This window comes from Danio aesculapii, chromosome 23, assembly GCF_903798145.1.
Source record: "Danio aesculapii chromosome 23, fDanAes4.1, whole genome shotgun sequence".
NCBI lineage: Eukaryota > Metazoa > Chordata > Actinopteri > Cypriniformes > Danionidae > Danio > Danio aesculapii.
In genome coordinates this window covers 35,134,291-35,154,213 of record NC_079457.1, presented here as the reverse complement: position 1 = coordinate 35,154,213, position 19,923 = coordinate 35,134,291, and the positions used below count along the sequence as shown (strand labels likewise).

The following is a 19,923-nucleotide window of genomic DNA, read 5'->3' as shown; positions in this document are numbered from 1 at the left end:
GTCCAACCCTGTTTACTCTTGCTCATATTTCTTTCACTCTCTCTTAAAGACATGAAAACTCACTAATAAATGAAGGTGGTGAATAAAATAAGGTGAAATATGAAAAAAACAAGAAGAATACATGTAATATTTTAATGTAAAATATAGATGTTTGATACATAAAAAGACAAGCACAAGTAAAAATACAGAATCCAGAAATATTAGCAGTAGGAAAAATGGCAGCAGTGTGCTCTGTTCTGCTGTATCTCATCTGCTTCAAGTTTTCAGTTACTGTTGTCTTTCTATCTGATGATGAACCAGTCTGTTCATTCTTCTCTGCCATCTACAAGACATTTTCACACAATACACATTCTATTTTGTGTTTGAAAACCACAGAATCATCAGTTTCTGAAATAAATAATAAATCTGTATCTTTTTTTCCAATTCCGATGCTCGATTTCAACTATAATTGTCGTCAATACATAATATATTATAATAATCATAATATTTCATTAAGAATATTTACATCAGCTTTAATATTAACTGTGATAGAATCCATATTAAAATCAAATATGAAAATTCAGTAACATTTTTCCTAGCATTGAGATATATATATAATTTCACAAAGTTGTTTCTAGCTTAAAGGGCACCTAGGTTAGCCCTTTTTTCAGATTTAATATAAGTCTTTTGTGTCTCCAGAAAGTGTGTGTAAAGTTTCAGCTCAAAACACCCATCAGATTTTTTATTATACCTTTTATCAAATTCCTATTTATACATTTTTTTCACTGGGTGGCGGTTTTGGTGTACTGCTTCTTTAAGGCTAGTCCTCCCCGCCCACCGTTTCTACGTGCCTTTCTGCGTGCCTTAATCTCCTCCCTCGGAAGCGTCAGACAACAGACAGACCTAAAGGAAGCAGATCTCACTTAGCGTTTGTGAGAAATACTACAGTACGAACTTTACCAATTAGTATTTATTGTGCCGTTGCATGGCAGGTTCACACAAAGTTCACACGCGCATACACACACTGCAGCAGACACACACAGACAGACGGAGTGCCCGTTTAGCTTTGCACTCTTTTTGCACGCAAATGTGACAGGATACAGGTTAATCTCCACTGCTGTATGGATATCTGTTATGGAAATGTACAAAATAAACCTGATTTAACGTCCACAAACCGGGACTGAAGCGTCTTCCTTTATAATTGTTCTGACACGCGGCTGTGCTGATGAAGTAAAGCTAAGCTAAATCGCTGTAATTCATTACACACGTGCTCTGTTTTAAAACATTTTAACCATGTGAAACTCACTCTTGATCACATTTGATGATGATTGATGATCCTAACGAACTGAACACACCTTTTATTCCCAGTTGCTTTGAGCACGTCTGGTCTTGTTGATATTATTATGCACATGACTACCGGGACATGTTAATACGTGCAGCTGTCAATCAATTCGGTGGGCGGGGGGACCGTACTCCTACGTAAAGTTGCGGTCGATCTGAAAACCGCTCCAATTGGTCCACCGTTTTTTTATGTTGTTAAATTGAAAAAAAAAGGACTGGTTGTGTTTATATCTCCCCAATATGACGGTCTATACACCATACATGCACATATGTCTGTCCAAACAGCTTGAAAAACTACCTTTAAAACTAAATATACAATGAAAGAAAAAAAAATAGCAATGAGACATAAAAAACAAGATTTTGCTTGATGATGGCTGAGATTGCATTTGTTAATAGAAAATGTAGAATTACAGTATAGCTGTAAAATTAAATAAATGGAAATATAAGCCACAACAAACACATTAATACCATAAACTTAAATGGAAAAAAGCAATACTTCGGAGGGAGAAAATAATGAAATAAAATTATGCAGAGTTTACATTTAAATGTCACATTCACATAGTATATAGAAAAACAAACATTTTTGTTCAATATGCCAATAAATTACAATAGCACTTATTCATGTCTTACAAACAATTCTTGCTTCCTATGGTGTAGTAAAGTAATTAACAGATTAGCTTTATACACTTTTGTTACCTCTTAATAACTTCCATTTCACATTCATATCACTTGTAATATCACTTTCCAATGCATATCAAATGTTTTCAGGCCATAAACAAGGTTTTCAGCCTATACAAAAGCACATAAAATGTTATTTTTGAGTTAAGCACATGTTGTTGAGCTGCCTCGGTGCAAACAGACACTCCAGAATAATGATGATTGCTGAGAAATAATTCATATTCCTGGAGAGGCAGAAACATAAAAGTAAGCTCTGGATTAAATAATATCTGGATTGCAAATGTTCTGAGAAAATAATGCCATACTTATTGATGTTGTTAATATGGTTTGTGTAGACTATATAACAATTAATATTTAGTAAAGCATTGCCACAAGATAAAAAAAAAAATCAAAAAGTGTAGTGTGGACAACCCTTTTTAACACTAAGCAGGATGATTTTAAATAACTTACAGTGACAAGAACTGCTTAACATTACCTTTAAATGATGTCAAGCCATTTGGTTTTGCTGCTGGCGAGTCCACTGGCTCATCTTTTTTGAAGAAAACATGCCATGTCAGTGACTTATGAGTTGTTTGGGATTTATTGATATCTGCATTTGTGTATAATTGCTCAGACTGAACTTTGTTCATGAATTATGCTCAGATTATTATTATTTTATATTTGACGTACTCTGTTTATTCTGCTTTGGATTTAATGGTTTATTACTCCCATGAAATCCTTCAATTGAATAAAAGATTCATTTTTAAAATGTTTTTCAAGAATAAAAAATATAATGATAATTTTCATTGAAATGTGACCCTGGACCACAAAACCATCTTTCTATCTTTATTTTCTTAGAAATATGCATTGCTAGATAAGATACTGTAAAAAAAAAGATACCATAAGATAACATAATTTAACATATTTTAAAGAAAGCTGAAAACCTGTAGCTACTGACATACATAGTATGGAATACAAACACAATAGATATCAATGGTTTCAGGTTTCGAGCTTTCTTCAAAATATCTTCTTGTGAGTTCTACAGAATAAAAAACTCATAGGGGTTTGAATCAACTAAAGGTTGAGTAAACTATAACAAAATTTCAATTTCTGGGTGAAAAATCCTATTTGTTATATATTGAAAATTTCTATAAGTATAGAGTTATATTTTAAGCATTGATTTTAAATGGTTTCTTATTTCTTATTTGAGTGGGCAAGCTGCTCCATTAATTTGGAGCAGCCACAGAAAAAACTGGGTCACATCAAGGACAGGGATATCCAAACTCAGTCATAGAGGGCTGCTGTCCTGCAGAGTTTAGCTCCAACTTGCCTAAACACACCTACTGTACCTGAACTCTTCTGGTACAGGGGTCACAAACCCTGTTCTTGGACAACTACCTTCCTGCAGATTTCAGTTGCAACCCTGACCAAACTCACCTGTCTGTAATCATCAAGTGCTGCTTCAGCTCCTAATTAATTGGTTCAGGTGTGTTTGATCAGGGTTAAAGCTGAATTCTGTAGGAAGCAATCTCTCCAGGGTAGTGTTTCACCAGCTATTTATAACTTCTTTCTTAAACTAGAATGTAAAGTCCACACTAGAGGCTTAGTAAGTTTGTTTTTACCGTTATACATGGGGGAGATTGCTGTAAATATTTAGTTGAAACATAGCGTAAGTTTAGTGGTGCAACGCTAAAAAAATATTTAGTAGTGCATAAGTTGTAACTTAGGGTCCCTTTACATCACAACTACGCTCTAATTTAAGTTATGCACTGCTGGTGCAACCGGCCCCAGGAAGAGGGTTGGTGACCCCTAGTATGGCATAAGACCTTAATTAGCTTGCTCAGGTGTTTTGATTGGAGTTGAAGCTAATCTTTTCAGGACAGTGTCCCTCCAGGATAGAGCTTGGACCACACCCCTGATTGATGCTATGGTCACACTAGAGTTTGAGCATGCGAAAGTCTGTTGTACGGCGATGCGAAAAAGGAGCGGGATTAAACAAGATGATTAAACACTTAAAAAAGCGAGCGATTGCTCCATGTTTAAAATTTCTGTCTAGAGAGGTCATGTTTGATCTTTGAATAGTCTCACGCAATCATGTGATGTGATTTCGCAGGTCAGATTTCACCAAGCTTAAACTGTCCAACGCAGCGGACTGCGAAACTTGTCGCTCACTTGTCGCACGAGCTTGTGTTTCCCGTCTGCTGCATTCACATGCGCAGTGTTGGGCTACTAGCTTAACTACATTTTTCAGTAGCCTCGTGATAGCGTCGCTACTTTATAAATTCAATAGCTTTTCAGTAGCAAAGCTATTTTTTTAGTCAAGTAGCGCAGTAGTGTCCACACAAGCTACATTTACCGATCAAAGAAGAAAAAGTGACTGCACCAATATTCACAGAGCTGTGAGGCCGGTGTCTAGCCGATGAAAGTAAATTCATATGATAGCGAGAATGAAGAGTTCTTCTTCTTCCTGTTTTACGATGGTTGACATCAAACTTTTTGGTGCGTTACTGCCACCTCTCGCTCTGGTTGGTAATGTAGCAAATCAATCATTGGGGTGACAAGAGAAACATGCTTGATGGAAAGATATATATATATATATATATATATATATATATATATATATATATATATATATATATATAGTTTACTGTAGTAAAGGCTAAAGTATACTTTGGTAATTGCTATTATTTCATGATAGTTATTTATGATACTACAATATGTAAGTTAGTGTAATTTAATGCTTATTCATAAATATTTACCTTTACTATACATAACTATAGTATTTTAAATGCGGAACTCCTGTTTTTATTGGATTTTTTAGTTTTTGCTGTTATCTACTATAATTTGTTTTTGTTTGGTACAATATTAGTTACAGTAAACAACTGAACTGAACAATTCTGCATCATATGATTCATTGACAGTTTTAGTGATCACTAAGATATGAATGATAATTTAAGTTACTTCAATTTAAAAATGAAAATTGCAAAAATAACTTAAATGTAACTAATCTACTTTTGCAAAGAAGCTTTTAGCTTAGCTTGCTACATTTCCCAGGGTGTAGCTTTAAGTGTAGTTAGGCTACATTTTAAGTAGTGTAGCTAATAGCTTAGCTCACTACATTTTTCAAGTAGCTTGCCCAACACTGCGCGTGCGTATAAATGGAAATCTATGAGGAGAAAAGAGCAGTGTGACTGCAGCTTTAGGAGCATCTGATTTGATGACCTCAATGCTCTGAAAGATGGTGGAACATCTAAAAGCTCAGTCAAATAAAGGTGGTGACAACCCTGTAAAATCATAAAAACCTTTGATAAAACCTTTAACTCGTTTCTAAAATGGACAGGGAGCCGGAGGAGCAAAGCTAGGGCTGAAGGAATATAATCACGCTTTTTAGTCCCTGTTAGCAGTTGAGCTGCTGTAGACTGGAGCAACTGTTAGCACTGAAGAGATGATTAATCTAATTCAACATACAAACTATTACAGTAGTCACATCTTAAAGTAATAAAATAATGGTTTACAGTTATGTTCTTTATAGGAGAAGTGGGGATTGACTTTAGCCAACAGACTTAGATGGTAAAAACTTAAGATGGTTTAGATGGTAAAAAAGCTAATTTAAAATTGTTATCAAAAACCACAGTAAAGCTCTTGGTAATTAGTCAAACATATAAATATAAGTCACCATGAACACCAATGCATGCACTAAAATACCCAGGATGTCCAAACACAACAACTTCTGTCTTATTCTCATTAAAACATAAAAAAAAAATCTGATTTAACCATTCCTTAAGTTTCTCAAACAATTGAGTAAAGACTGGACTGAGACTGATAGATTTGAACATCATCCACATAACAATGAAAATAAATGTGTTTTCTGAAAAATACACCCCATGCACAACACAACGAAAACAACATATTTATTCATAAATGCATAAATCTCAGTTTCCAAACTTATGGATGGTTTTGTGGTTCAATTTAAAAAGGTTCTTTAGGGAATTTTTTTTTTTCTTTTCTTAAAGAGTAAAGTACAGTTTTTATACACTGTAAAAAAAAAATATATCTTTAGATTGACAGTTACCGTACTTGTGATTCACAAGTGCATTATGGGACTTTGATCTCTGCTCTGCCGACATTTGATGTTAAAAATTCAACTTTACAGTTTCACAAACTGTAGACCTTTTCTGACATTTTAGTAGTTTGAAACAATATAATATATAGGAAATAGTATATAGAGAAATTAGTCTGTAAAATATCAGAAAATGTACTGGAAGTTTATTACAATGTTTTTGTATCGTAATATACAACACCAACCCAGACAATAGATCACTTTTGACTATTACGAATGTTTTCAAGGTTAAAAGTCGTTAGAAGAAAGATCCCATAATACAAATCAAAACCATAAATAAACTGGAAACAAAATAAAAACAGGAATCACAAAATATGGAAAGCTGCTCGTTTACAATAATTTTTTACAGTGTACTACAGTACGATAAAATATTTGGTTTCTTATTTAAAATGATTTGACAAATGTTTGTACATTCTCTCACCTTTAATCGCATCATCCTCTTGAGTGACTGAAGCATCATTAGTGAGCAGTTCTTCTATTTCTTTACATTCTGAATAACAACAAAGACAGTGTGGTGGTTATTTTTAATTTAATATCACAGAATCATCATTTTATTCATAATCAAATTCATGCAATATGTCCGATGTCTTTTACACATGTCTTTATTACAAAGTATACTGTATTGTTGTACATTTTATCGCATTGTTAGTCAAACACATGGTAGGAACATACCTTCAATCTCTATTGCCGTGTTGTCCATGTACTCCTTCAAGGGTGTAGCTGTTTCTGCAGAGAAGTCAGAGAGCTACATAAATGTAAATGTTGAGACATTTTACACACACACACACACACACACACACGGACACGCACACGCACACGCACACACATACAAAAACAAAACATGAGCAGTTGTGTGCACACTCTATCAATAGCTCACCTAAGTTGAAAATTCTAATGAGCAGGTATAGCAGTACAATTAGCAAAGAAATGTGAGCACATAACATTTACACACACACAAGGAAGCATACGTCTGTTAGCTAAATAGTTCATGTATTAATTTATGATCAACATTTTAATATAATTACATTCGATTATAAATGATATCTTTGCCAGTACTAGGTTGCAGCTGGAAGGGCATCCGCTGCATAAAACATATGCCAGAATAGTTGGCGGTTCATTCCACTGTGGCGACCTCTGATAAATCAGGGACTAAGCCGAAGGAAAATGAATGAATGAATTACATTGTAAAAATTTTGTTGCTGCCTATCTGCAATTGATTTTACAAAACTCTGATTCAACACAGTTTGGTAGATGTACCTCTGATAAACATCCAGTACAGAAATATACAGTATTTGTTTTATTTTCAGGTACAGCCGATAGTTTGAATTAAATGTTGAACAGCGGAAATAGTTTAGCGTGTTATTTTCATTTTATGCACACACAAAATAGATATTTTTTTACTTTATAAAATGATTTAAAACCATTTTTGAAACTATAATATGCCCTGATTGAACAATAAAGAGGTGACACAGTGGTTAGCACTGCCACCTCACAGCAAGAAGGTTGCTGGTTTAAGTCCTGGCTGGTTCAGTTGGCATTTCTGTGTGGAGTTTGCATGTTCTCCTCGTGTTTGCATGGGTTTCCTCTGGTTTCCCCCACAGTCCAAAGACACGCATTATACTGTAGGTGCATTGAATAAACGAAATTGGCCATTGTGTATGAGTGTTTCCAGTACTGGGTTGCAGCTTTCCGCTGTGTAAAACATATGCTGGATAAGTTGGTGGTTCATTCCGCTGTGCCGACCTCTGATAAATCAGAGACTAAGCCGAAGGAAAATGAATGAATGAATGAACAATAAAAAAAGAAAGACATATTTTCTTATGCATAGTTTCTTTTTTGGCAACATCAGTCACTGACTGTTCTTCAGCTTAGTCCCTGTTTTATTAGGGGTCACCACATTGGAATGAAATGCCAATTACTTTGGCATATGTCTTATACACAACCCAGCACTGAGAACCCAGGACTGGGAAACACAGATGCCCTCTCTCGTTTATACACACAGACACAAACTCATACACTACGGCCAGTTTAGTTTATCCAATTCACCCATACTGCATGTCTTTGCACCGTGAGGTAAGGATCGCCTAGATGAAACCCACATAAACATGCAAACTTCACACAGAAATGCCATTTTTAGTAATATTTATCTTAATAATACCTGGATTAGTATCTCCTGATTTTTTTTTCCTTTTTAAAATATTTCCCGAATGATGTTTAACAGAGCAAGGAAATTTTCACAGTATATCTGATAATATTTTTTCTTCTGGAGGAAGTCTTATTTGTTTTATTTTGGCAAGAATAAAAGCAGTTTTTTATTTTATGAAACCCATTTTAAGGTTAATATTATTACATTTATTAGCCCCTTTAAGCTATTTATTTTTTCGATAGCCTACAGAAGAAACCATCATTATACAATAACTTGCCTAATTACCCTAACCTGCCTAGTTAACCTAATTAACCTAGTTTAGCCTTTAAATGTCACTTTAAACTGAATACTAGTGTCTTGAAAAAGATCTAATAAAATATTATTTACTGTCATCATGGCAAAGATAAAATAAAAAGGTTATAAGAAATGAGTTAATAAAACTATTATGTTTAGAAATGTGTTAAAACAACCTTCTCTCCATTAAACAGAAATTGGGGAAAAAAATAAACAGGAGGGGTAATAATTCTGACTTCAACTGCATATATACAGTTGAAGTCAGAATTATTAGTCCCCCTTTGATTTTTTTTTCTTTTTTAATTATTACCCAAATGATGTTTAGCAGAGGAAGTAAATTTTCACAGTACAGTATGTCTGATAATATATTTTCTTCTGGAAAAAGCCTTATTTGTTTTATTTCGGCCAGAATAAAAACAGTTTTTAATTTTATGAAAACCCATTTTAAGGTCAAAATTATTAGCCCCTCTAAGCTATATTTTTTCCTGATAGTCTACAGAACAAACTATTGTTATACAATAACTTGCCTAATTACACAAACCTGCCTAGTTAACCTTATTAACCTAGTTAAGCCTTTAAATGTCACTTTTAGCTGTATAGAAGTATCTTGAAATATATCTAGTAAAAATATTATTTACTGTCGTCATGGCAAAGATAAAATAAATCAATTATTTAAAATGAGTTATTAAAACAATTATGTTTAGAAATGTGTTGAAAAAATCTTCTCTCCGTTAAATAGAAATTGTGGAAAAAAATAAACAGGGGGGCTAATAATTCAGGGGGGGCTAATAATTCAGACTTTAACTATATATATATATATATATATATATATATATATATATATATATATATATATATATATATATATATATACAGAGAGATTGTGAGTAAGACTTACGGTTATTGGAGTCTGTCATTTTGAAGAACAGGTCATTTTCTATGGGATCTTTTTTCTCTACTGAAAAGAAGAAAAGATAAAGAAAAACAACATGTAAAATGTTATTAAAATTTAATTAAAAACACTTGTTTAATGTGTAAGGCGATGCAGTGGCACAGTAGGTAGTGCTGTCGCCTCACAGCAAGAAGGTCGCTGGTTCGAGCCTCGGCTGGGTCAGTTGGCGTTTCTGTGTGGAGTTTGCATGTTCTCCCCACGTTCGCGTGGGTTTCCTCTAGGTGCTCCGGTTTCCCCCACAGTCCAAAGACATGTGGTATAGATGAATTGGATAAGCTAAATTGTCCGTAGTGTGAGTGAGTGTGTGTGGATGTTTCCCAGAGATGGGTTGCAGCTGGAAAGGCATCTGCTGTGTAAAACAAGTGCTGGATAAGTTGGCGGTTCATTCCGCTGTGGCGACCCCGGATTAATAAAGGGACTGAGCCGAAAAGAAAATGAATGAATGAATGTTTCATGTGTAAAATGCAGTCATGTAAAACTGTGGCTGTATTTTGTTGTTTTTTATAATGATCACACCAAAATCAAAAGAAAAAAAAAAACAGAAAGAGACAAAGTTAGAGCCAGGGATAATACTGGGTCACCCATTAACCTCTTAACATCAGCTGTGAGGCCAAAACAATGCTTCTTTTTATCCCATCAGGCCATTTTCACACTTCACAGTGCAATTGTTTTTTTTTTTTTGGCGTGCATGTTATCAAATGAGGTGCATTCAGACCCGGAGCAGGAACAGTACATGAGCTTCAAGCAGGAACACCGATGCAGTGGTTTTGGAGTCTATTTTTTGCTGGGCTGCTCAACAGCGCACTTTCGATGTAAATAAAAATATGATTTTACCTATGAAGTTTTATAAATGCACAATACTCGCACAAAATGCACAGAATACGCATGCCTAGGAACACATCATAACAAATTATAATCCGGAATATATGGGGTAAAAATATAGCTAAATTATAGTGCAAAGGTCAAAAATGAAACATAAACTGCTTTGTGGCATAGGGAGCCTCTAAAAAACATACGGGAGGTAAAAGGAAAATATTTTATAAACCTTTTGCGTACCCTCGCAAAATCTGTTGTGCCAGTGTTTGAGAGTTCTGTGAGTAGAGCAGTTTAGAGCAGTTCAGTTTGCATGTAATGCATTAAGAAAGTAATATTAAAAAGACCAAATTTGGTGAATATTTAATTAAAAATAGGTCTATTCCATGTACAGGCAGGCAAGACCCCAGAGTATGAATGCAAGGGAAGCATAATAAAGTTTCTGATAAAATCAGTTTCTCATATTATATTATATTATATTATATTATATTATATTATATTATATTATATTATATTATATTATATTATATTATATTATATTATATTATATTAGGCAACCCTATTATATTATACTGTATACAGAATGAACTGAAAGAACAAAATTCATTTTAGATGAATAAATAACAAATGAACAAATAATAATAATAAATAACCTATAGGTTTTTGTTTCATTTATAGGACTGGTCCACAAAAATGAAAAAGGGGCTGAAAGTGCATCAGGCTTTTACATTGTATTAACTTGAGTCTGAAGTACTCTTCATCAAACTTGTTATTTTTTAGCATTATTTCTCATAAGAAATGATTGTCTGGAATGATTATTATGGGCCTCTGCATAGATACCATTGTGTATTTTACAATCTGTAAACACTATGTTTTGCTAGTACTTGTGCATTTACATGTCCTAAAGATAAAATAAATGTTGTTCAATTAAAAACACTGATGAATTCTGATTTATGACAAGTGCAGTGTGCATCTTTACTGGTATCAGCACAGGCCATCGTGGGAAAGGTGTTTTGAAATTAGATGCTGACCATTTGAGAAAGTAAACCATCTAAACACACTGCAGTGATGGTTTGCTTCAGTGACCAACCTAGACTGATCACACCAGTGTGATTGTATGCATCAAAGTGTTACAGTAAAGTACTCATGGATACGTATATATATATATATATATATATATATATATATATATATATATATATATATATATATATATATATATATATATATATATATATATATATATTTTTTTTTTTTTTTTTTTTTTTTATGTGCTTTTTAAATGTTGATAGGGATTTAGCAGTTTGTATAGGAGTGGGGAGATTATTCCACCACATTATAAGTATTTGCCTGCCATTTTGACACCAATGTGTAATCTGTCTCTATTAATACTTTTAATCTACAGCCTCAAAAAAGCTAAGTGTGTTTTTGATAATCTAGTGAAGGTTTCTGTCGCATAATGACATACAGTGGTGTGAAAAAGTGTTACAGATTTATTTATTTATGTTTATCACACTTTAACAAACTATTTAATCGTTTTTCAAATATAACACATCAAGTAAACACATCATGCAGAAAATTTGCATGCTGTTTTGAAAAACAAAATCCAAAACTAAATAGCTGTGTGTGAAAAAAGGTGTTTGAAAAAGTACACCAGCAAGTACAACTTCTAAATGCCTGAAGAAAAACAAAAGGAAGACTTTGGAGTGGCCTAGGCAAACTCCTGACCTGAATCCAATTGAGATGCTGTGGCAAGACCTTAAAAAGGCGGTTCATGCTTGAAAACTCTCCAATGTGGCTGCATTACAACAATTCTGGGTAACATTTTAGAATAATGGTCCATTAGTTGATGTTAGTTAATATGTTTACTACTATTAAGTGTGAATAATTGTGTCTTAATGCAGCGTGAGTTAACATGAACTAACCTTATTTAACTTTAAATAACATTAACTAATGTTAACTAAGGTAAATAAATTAATCACTAATAGTTTTTGTAAAAAGTAAATACATTAACCAACATTAATTAATGGTTGTGTAAGTGTTACCCAATTCTGCTTGATTGATTGTAGTTGTTGCTGCTAAAGCCTAGTTCACACTAAGGATTTTAAACATCGGCAGATCGCTGTGCTGATCACACTACATGACTTGATTTTATGTCTTTTAATGGCTGTGGTGTTCACACTACGCGACACTACGTAAATGATCCACAAGAGGGGGGTCACACACTACAAGATCTGACAACAGCTAGTTCCCCAACAGCTCAGTCCAGCTACCAAACCACAGCCAATGAAATGTTGAGGGAGTCGTCAGAATAAGCTGAACACTGTTTGTGTGCTGTTGACATCACTGACAGCGTTTCAAGCTTTCAAGGAAGCATTTAAAAACATCGTCAATCAGCTGATGCATCAGTGGATCAATCGCTCATCTGCAAGGTTTGAGTAGATTGATACTTAGAGAGTTTTTAATTTTTTTAATTTAATAACTCTTTGAAATAAAACATATCTATAACACCCTGACGTTTCCTAAATATCTGTGTATTTCTAACATTGTTATTTTTTAAACTATAAAACAGTAAAGAACTGAGCATTTCTACCTTTAATTTTTACCATATTGGTCAAAATGACTGCATGCATGTCTGCTACTTTTTGCTGTGTCTTTAAATATGTGTGCATTTATTTGTCTAGCAACTTCCTGCTAACATAAACATAACTTTCTGATAGCAAAATCATAAATTTACTTCAGATATATCTTTCAAAACAGCATATCCTGTGCTGCGAAATAGCTCCTGTTTGAAAGTGAAAATGAAAGCGAGCCCCAGACCTTTGCGTGATCTAGTATCTTAAGTACATAGTTATAGGCTGTATTACCAAAAAAGATACTATTTTTAGGGTAATGGCGTCATCAATGATGACAGACATTCAGAGCTTAATTTTAATATGTCAATATAAGCTTTGAATGTAAATATGATGTGAAAATATGACGTTTTATATGAGAACGGTCAGTATGGTAATTCTAATACAGAATTCTAGTTCCCTGTTAATATAGCCTACTCTTGGGTCCGTGTTAACGCAGAACAAAGCAAGTGCATCGATGCCCATTCTGGCCAATCACAGACGTTTCTATTGAGCTCCTGAGCACACAGGCATTCAGTTATGCTGATATGCTCTTCCACTGGCTGCAGCTTGTCACTACATCTGACTGCACGTGGGGTCGAGTTAGTCGAATGCTCTGGAATATTCAGCATGCTAGATATTGGATTTGCGTCTGCGAGGTGTCGGCGACACTTCAGTGAGCCTCTTTGATGCGTTGTTCAGTAGTTCACACATAAAAACTGCAGAGCGCCGTGAACCCACAGATTTCTTCTCAATCACAGCCTGATCTGTCCTCCTTCCAAATCTGGCTCAAATCAGGCTTAAAGTCCTGTAGTGTGAACTAGGCTTAAGGGTGGCCAACCAATAGGAGGCAAACGTTTTTTTCACACAGGGCTATAAAGTTTGGTGTTTTGTTTCCCTTATCGATGATAACCTTAATTTTAAAACTGCATGGTGATTTTACTTGTGTCATCTAATATTTACATTTTTTTTGATGACCTGAAACATTAAAGTGCAACAAACATGCAAATAAATAATTATGATAAAAAACATCACTGAGGAGAAAACAGTATGGAGTTGGTCACCATATTTGTTGTACAGCATTATGCGATAGAAAGCTTCAGATTAAGAGTATCATGAACATGTTTGCAGAGCCTGTAGATTAAAGGTTATTATGTTGTAAGTATTGTTCAGTTCTAATAATTGCTTCATTTTGGTTTGCCAATAGTATAAGTGCCAGCAGCTGATTATTTGCATTTTATGAATCACCAATGACTACAGTTTCAGCTATATATATTACTTTATGATTTACTGAAGGTAAAAAGAAGCAAAGTAAAATGTGTTATTTTCTTATTTGTACCTGGTTTACGCCCAAATTTTAGAGCAATACATCCAATGATCAGGATTACAATACAGCAGACAAGACATCCAGAGATGGCCAGGAGTATTTTTCTTTTGAGTACTGTATTTATGAAAGAGAAATGCATATATTCAGATTTAGTTATGCTGTTAAATAAACAATTCCTTCAAACATTTAGTAAAAAAAGCAGACTTACATAAAAAAAGCAAGCTTACATTTAAAAATAATATATTGAAAAAAATTACTAAGGTTATTAACATAAAAATTCCTTCTTTTTCCTAAACAGCCTACTGTAATTAGTTGAATGTAGGCTTAAACACATTTAAATATTTTTTTTAAGCACAAATCATACTTTTTTTTTATGATTCTTTTGATTGATTCAAATCAATAAAATAAATTACTTGCTTTTTACACAAATAATTCATTACTATACACTGTATGAGAAAGCATTGACAATAATAAATATAATAAAAATAAATAGCAAATAGTCCCATTACTCACATAAATTATTGGCCACAAAGCCATCACTTGCAGCAGAGAACAGTGGTCTCTCCGTCCTTACTCCTTTGCATTTAAACTCACTTTTAATTGTCTCTTCGTTTCCTGTCACCGACAGTGTTGCTGATTCTGAGACATTCAGCATCTTTTCATTCTCATACCAGGTGTAGTTCCACTCTCTGCCATCTGAGATGTCACACTTGAGGGTCATTTTACCCATCATGATGTCACTCAGAGCAGTCGTCAGTTCCAGCTCAGGAACTGAAAGAGCTTAGACAAAGGTAATATTTTATCTTTAATATTATTATATCTTTATAAAGTACATTTCTTAGCCATCTCTCTGGATTTTCTTTCAAAGCATAATTTGAAGAAAAAATATCATAATAATAACAAAACTGAAATTTTAGGCGGGAAATTAGCAGCACCATAAAACACTGCATTACAAACAAAATCTTAACATAAAGACAAAGTAATAATCTATACAAAATTCTTATACAAAAAGTAGTGTTTGAAACAATGATAAAAATATAATTCCCCACACAATGTAACAGATTGTGTTTTTGGCATGAGCTTCTGCATTCACCTAAACTGATAACAGATTTTTTATTAACAAAACCTACCATGAACTGTTAACTGTTGTGTATTGCTTTTTGCAGTTTCCACCGGCCTGTCCTTCAGCTTAGCTTGACACTCATATTTCCCTTTATGACTGGACTGAACTGAGAGTGTGAGAGTATTTCCTTTTGCGTTTGTTCCATCATTAGATACAATTTCATTTGAACCCTTGAACCACATAAAGCTCCAGTTTTCCTTTACATTCATAGGCGATACATTCAAACATTGCATAGACATTTTTTCACCAGTAAATGCTTCTGTCCATTCTAACTGGATTTGTGGTTCAGGTCGCTCTAAAGGGTAAAAAGGAGAAAATTAACCAAATGCAATTTGAATGCAGTTAGATAAATAATAAAGGATAATTAGATGTGTGGCTTAACTGTTTCTTGTTTAAGAAATCATTTAGTATAAGGAAAAAAAACTTAACTTTCATGATTTAGTATTTTCTTTTACATTTGCACATTCAGAAATCTCTTCTAAAACAAGTATTTTGCATATAGACATATTTCATCAATTTGTGCATTTCCTGAGACTTAGATGTTAGAAAGTTAATGAACAAACAATGGAAAGAATATTCCACAAATGACCACAAATGAAATCATGGACTCACTTTGAACTTCCACATCTAGCGTCTTACTGTCCACTGAGAATTCTCCTCTGTTTGCTTTGCAGAGATATCCACTAGTGTCAGAAACCAACGCTGAGCTGATAGTCAATGCTGAATTCGTGTTTATTTGCTTTGATTCTTTGACTTTATACCAGCTGTACTCCCAACCAACACCAGTCATATTACAGTCAAGCTGGATTTTCTCTCCAGTGTAGAAGGGCTCAAACCACTGATGTTTTCTGATGTCTATTTTTGGTGTTGTACCTAAAATTTAAAGTGCAGAAATAGAGATAAAAGATGCTTTTCAGATTGCCCTTGAATTGCATTTGCAGCAAATTTTCTGAGAATAAGTGAATTATTGTTCTGATGATCTTTGGCAATGAAAGTACAGGAGAGGATAGGAAACTAACATGGACCGTTGTTTATGATGAAAGTACTCAGCTAGAAGGGAACGTTCTCTCAACTTTGGCTAACATTCCCTACAGGTTGTGTTAATGTTTTAAAGAAAACATTTCAATATAATATCCAATGAATATTCAAAAAATATTTTTTACCCAAAACAATGAACAACATTCTAGCAATGTTTTGAAAATGTTGGTAAGGGACCAGATTAAACAATGTTCTCTTAGAAAACGTTTTCACAATGTTTTATAAAAACCAAAGTAAGAACATTCTCACAGTCACATTAGAGAAATGTTATAAGAACATGATTTATTTTCAATAATGAGACAGAAAGTCAATTAACATACATGTACTTATTAAAATATATAAAATGTCATGTTTTAAAAACTTATTGCAGACAAATAGGTAAAACCTAGTGGTTTAAAAAATAGTGGCAAAGTATACAATGTCATAAGGCAGGTAAAAAGTATACAATGTCATTAACAAACATGTAGAATTTTTAGAGAATATTGTCCTGACTTTACAGAATGCTTTCTGGGAACTAGAACAAAATACCTACTGAATATGTTAGAGTATAATATTTGAACCATGGTACCAATAAAAGGGATTAGAATGCAACACTGCTTGATAATATTCTCAGAACATGTGGAGAACTAAAAATTTCTAGTGGTCGACCGATATGGTTTTTTTGAAGGCTGATACCAATATCTTTAAAAGCAGGGTGACCATTGGCCAATATTTAACTGATGACATTTTCATTCATTCATTTATTTCCCTTCGGCTGAGTGCCTTTATTCATCAGGGGTCACCACAGCGGAATGAACCTCCAACTAACCCAGCATATAGTTTACACAGCGGATGGCCTTTTAGTTTATTGCCAATTTAGTTTATTGAATTCAAACTCCACACAGAAATGCCAACTGGCTCAGCCGGGATTCAATCCAGCGACCTTCTTGCTGTGAGGCAACTAAGCCACCGTGTTGCCCCTGATGTTTTTTTTTTTTTAATTTAAATTAATAATTAAAATGGAATTCAAATAAAATGGAATTAAATAAAAAAATATTTTAACATGGATTAAATAAATGTTTGTTTACATTATATGGAGCTACATAACATACATACACACACACACACACACACACACACACACACACACATATATATATATATATATATATATATATATATATATATATATATATATATATATATATATATATACACGCACAGTTGAAGTTATTAGCCTCTCTTTGAATTTTTTTTCTTTTTAAAATATTTCCCAAATGATGTTTAACAGAGCAAGGACATTTTCACAGTATGTCTGATAATATTTTTTTCTTCTGGAGAATGTCTTATTTATTTTATTTCAGATAGAATAAAAGCAGTTTTTACTTTATTAAAAACCATTTTAAGGTAAAAATTATTAGCCCCATAATTATTAGCTAATTCTTTTTAACTCACCTAATTACCCTAACCTGCCTAGTCAAATATTATTTACTGTCATCATGGCAAAGATAAAATAAATCAGTAATTAGAGATGAGTTATTAAAACTATTATGTTTAGAAATGTGTTGAAAAAATGTTCTCTCCTTTAAACAGAAATTGGGGAAAAAATAAATGGGGCTAATAATTCAGGGGGTTAAAAATTCTGACTTTAACTGTGTGTGTGTATATATATATATATATATATATATATATATATATATATATATATATATATATATATATATATATATATATATATATATATATATATATATACATACATACATACATACATACATACATACATACATACATACATACATACATATATATATATATATATATATATATATATATATATATATATATATATATATATATATATATATATTACTAGTACATTACAATAACCAAACATAGTCGTCCCAAGCTAGTTTTGTTGATAAAACTAATGCAATCTGTAAAGTGGTATGAGCCACCACAGTTGTTTAAAAATAAGCTGCATGCTGCTAATTTTGTTTGCATTTTTATGGTATATTTGCAGTATAATAAAGTAATGCACAGTTTGTGTCACCGCATTTGGGCATACTGTGAGTTCAGAAATAGCTGACAGGTCTGTAAAGTTTTTTTTTCTTTCATGAGAGAAAGAAAATAAATAATAATAATGTTGTGCTTGTGATTTCCTGGCAAGACTCACACCATACAATTGTAAGAGTCTAAATTATCCTATGTATTTGTTTATATGGTCTTTTTCACCAAAGAAGACTCAATACTGATTTGAATTTAGTATTCCAAATTCCAAAGGCAGATACTGATTAGATCAGGGCCTGGTGTTTGGACCTTGGGGGTTTTACGATGTGGTCACATGTTGATTGGTCAGTTTGAATGTCTCAGTATTTGGGCTTTAGTCATTTGGTCAAGAAAGAGACTAAATAGGTGGTAAACTTTGCCCTTTTTCCTGGTCTGTTTCTCTCCTGCTCTGCTCCTCTCCTGCTCTGGAGGCTATCTTCTCTGCCTCATTAAGGCCTACTTACTCTCTTTGTCTCTCCCTCCCCCTGTCTCTACTTCTACCTCTGGTAACTTTATTTTTACATTTAAGCTGGGTACAATTATTATCATATGTTTTTAGCATTTCATGTTTTATCATTTCAGACAGTTATTTGTAACTAATTCAGTTGTAACCATAGAGAATTATTGTCATTAAATCATTTCATTATCAAGTATTTGTGAAATACATTTGATTTAACATCAACAATTGCTCCATATTCCAATACAATACAATCACATAATATCAACGCTCTCCCACATTTTAGCTATTAAAACTGCTCTTATTTCCATTTTTGGATTAAGACTGAAGAAGAATGGTTTGACTAGAATATACAGTGTTTTACCATCATGCTGATAACTTTTTAGTCGCCCGGCAGAATTACAGTTCAAACCGCTGTGGTTTAAAACCCATTCCTACACATTCATTTTCCTTTGGCTTAGTCTGTATTTCAGAGGTGGCCACAGCGAAATGAACTGCCAACTATTCCAGCATATGTTTCATGCAGCAGATGCCCTACCAGCCGCAACCTAGTACTGAGAAACACCCATAAACACTCATTTACACACACAATTTAGTTCATTGAATTTACCTATACTGCATGTGTGGGAGAAACTGGAGCCCCATGAAAACATGGGGAGAATATGTCAACTAGCCCAGTTGAACCAGTGACCTTTTTGCTGTGAGGTGACATCCAGTCTGAGAGTATAACACTGCTGCTGCAAACATAATATATATGTAAGCAGATATCTAAACACAGGTGGAGCTGGGGTGGAGGAGGGTCTCCGAAAACATGTTGCACATGCTAGTGTAACAAAACACTAAGCAATTCAATGCTGAGGAGCATGCTCGTTGGCTGCTGAGGTGACAGACTTTCATGACAGAATTTTGTATTAATTGGTAATCTTGCAAATCTTTTGCATTTTTCCTGGAAATAAATAGCAAATCATGGCATGTTGCAAAACATTTGCATCTGGTCTTTTATTTATGAAATCACTAGCAACCAGTCGATGTTGAT

The 19,923-nt window shown here is 33.5% G+C and overlaps 1 protein-coding gene across 1 annotated transcript; it reads right to left on the bottom strand.

Moving 5' to 3' along the window:
* Nucleotides 1-118: 118 nt before the first annotated feature.
* LOC130217189 (uncharacterized) lies at nucleotides 119-16,232 on the bottom strand. Its single transcript, XM_056449246.1, has 9 exons — nucleotides 15,977-16,232; nucleotides 15,372-15,659; nucleotides 14,755-15,021; nucleotides 14,254-14,355; nucleotides 9,436-9,495; nucleotides 6,770-6,823; nucleotides 6,519-6,587; nucleotides 2,474-2,527; nucleotides 119-2,222 (listed from the first exon to the last, which is right to left on the bottom strand). The coding sequence occupies exons 1-9, from the start codon at nucleotides 16,152-16,154 to the stop codon at nucleotides 2,215-2,217; spliced, it is 1,080 nt and encodes a 359-aa protein (XP_056305221.1). The 5' UTR covers nucleotides 16,155-16,232; the 3' UTR covers nucleotides 119-2,214.
* Between the last annotated feature and the right edge of the window lie 3,691 nt (nucleotides 16,233-19,923).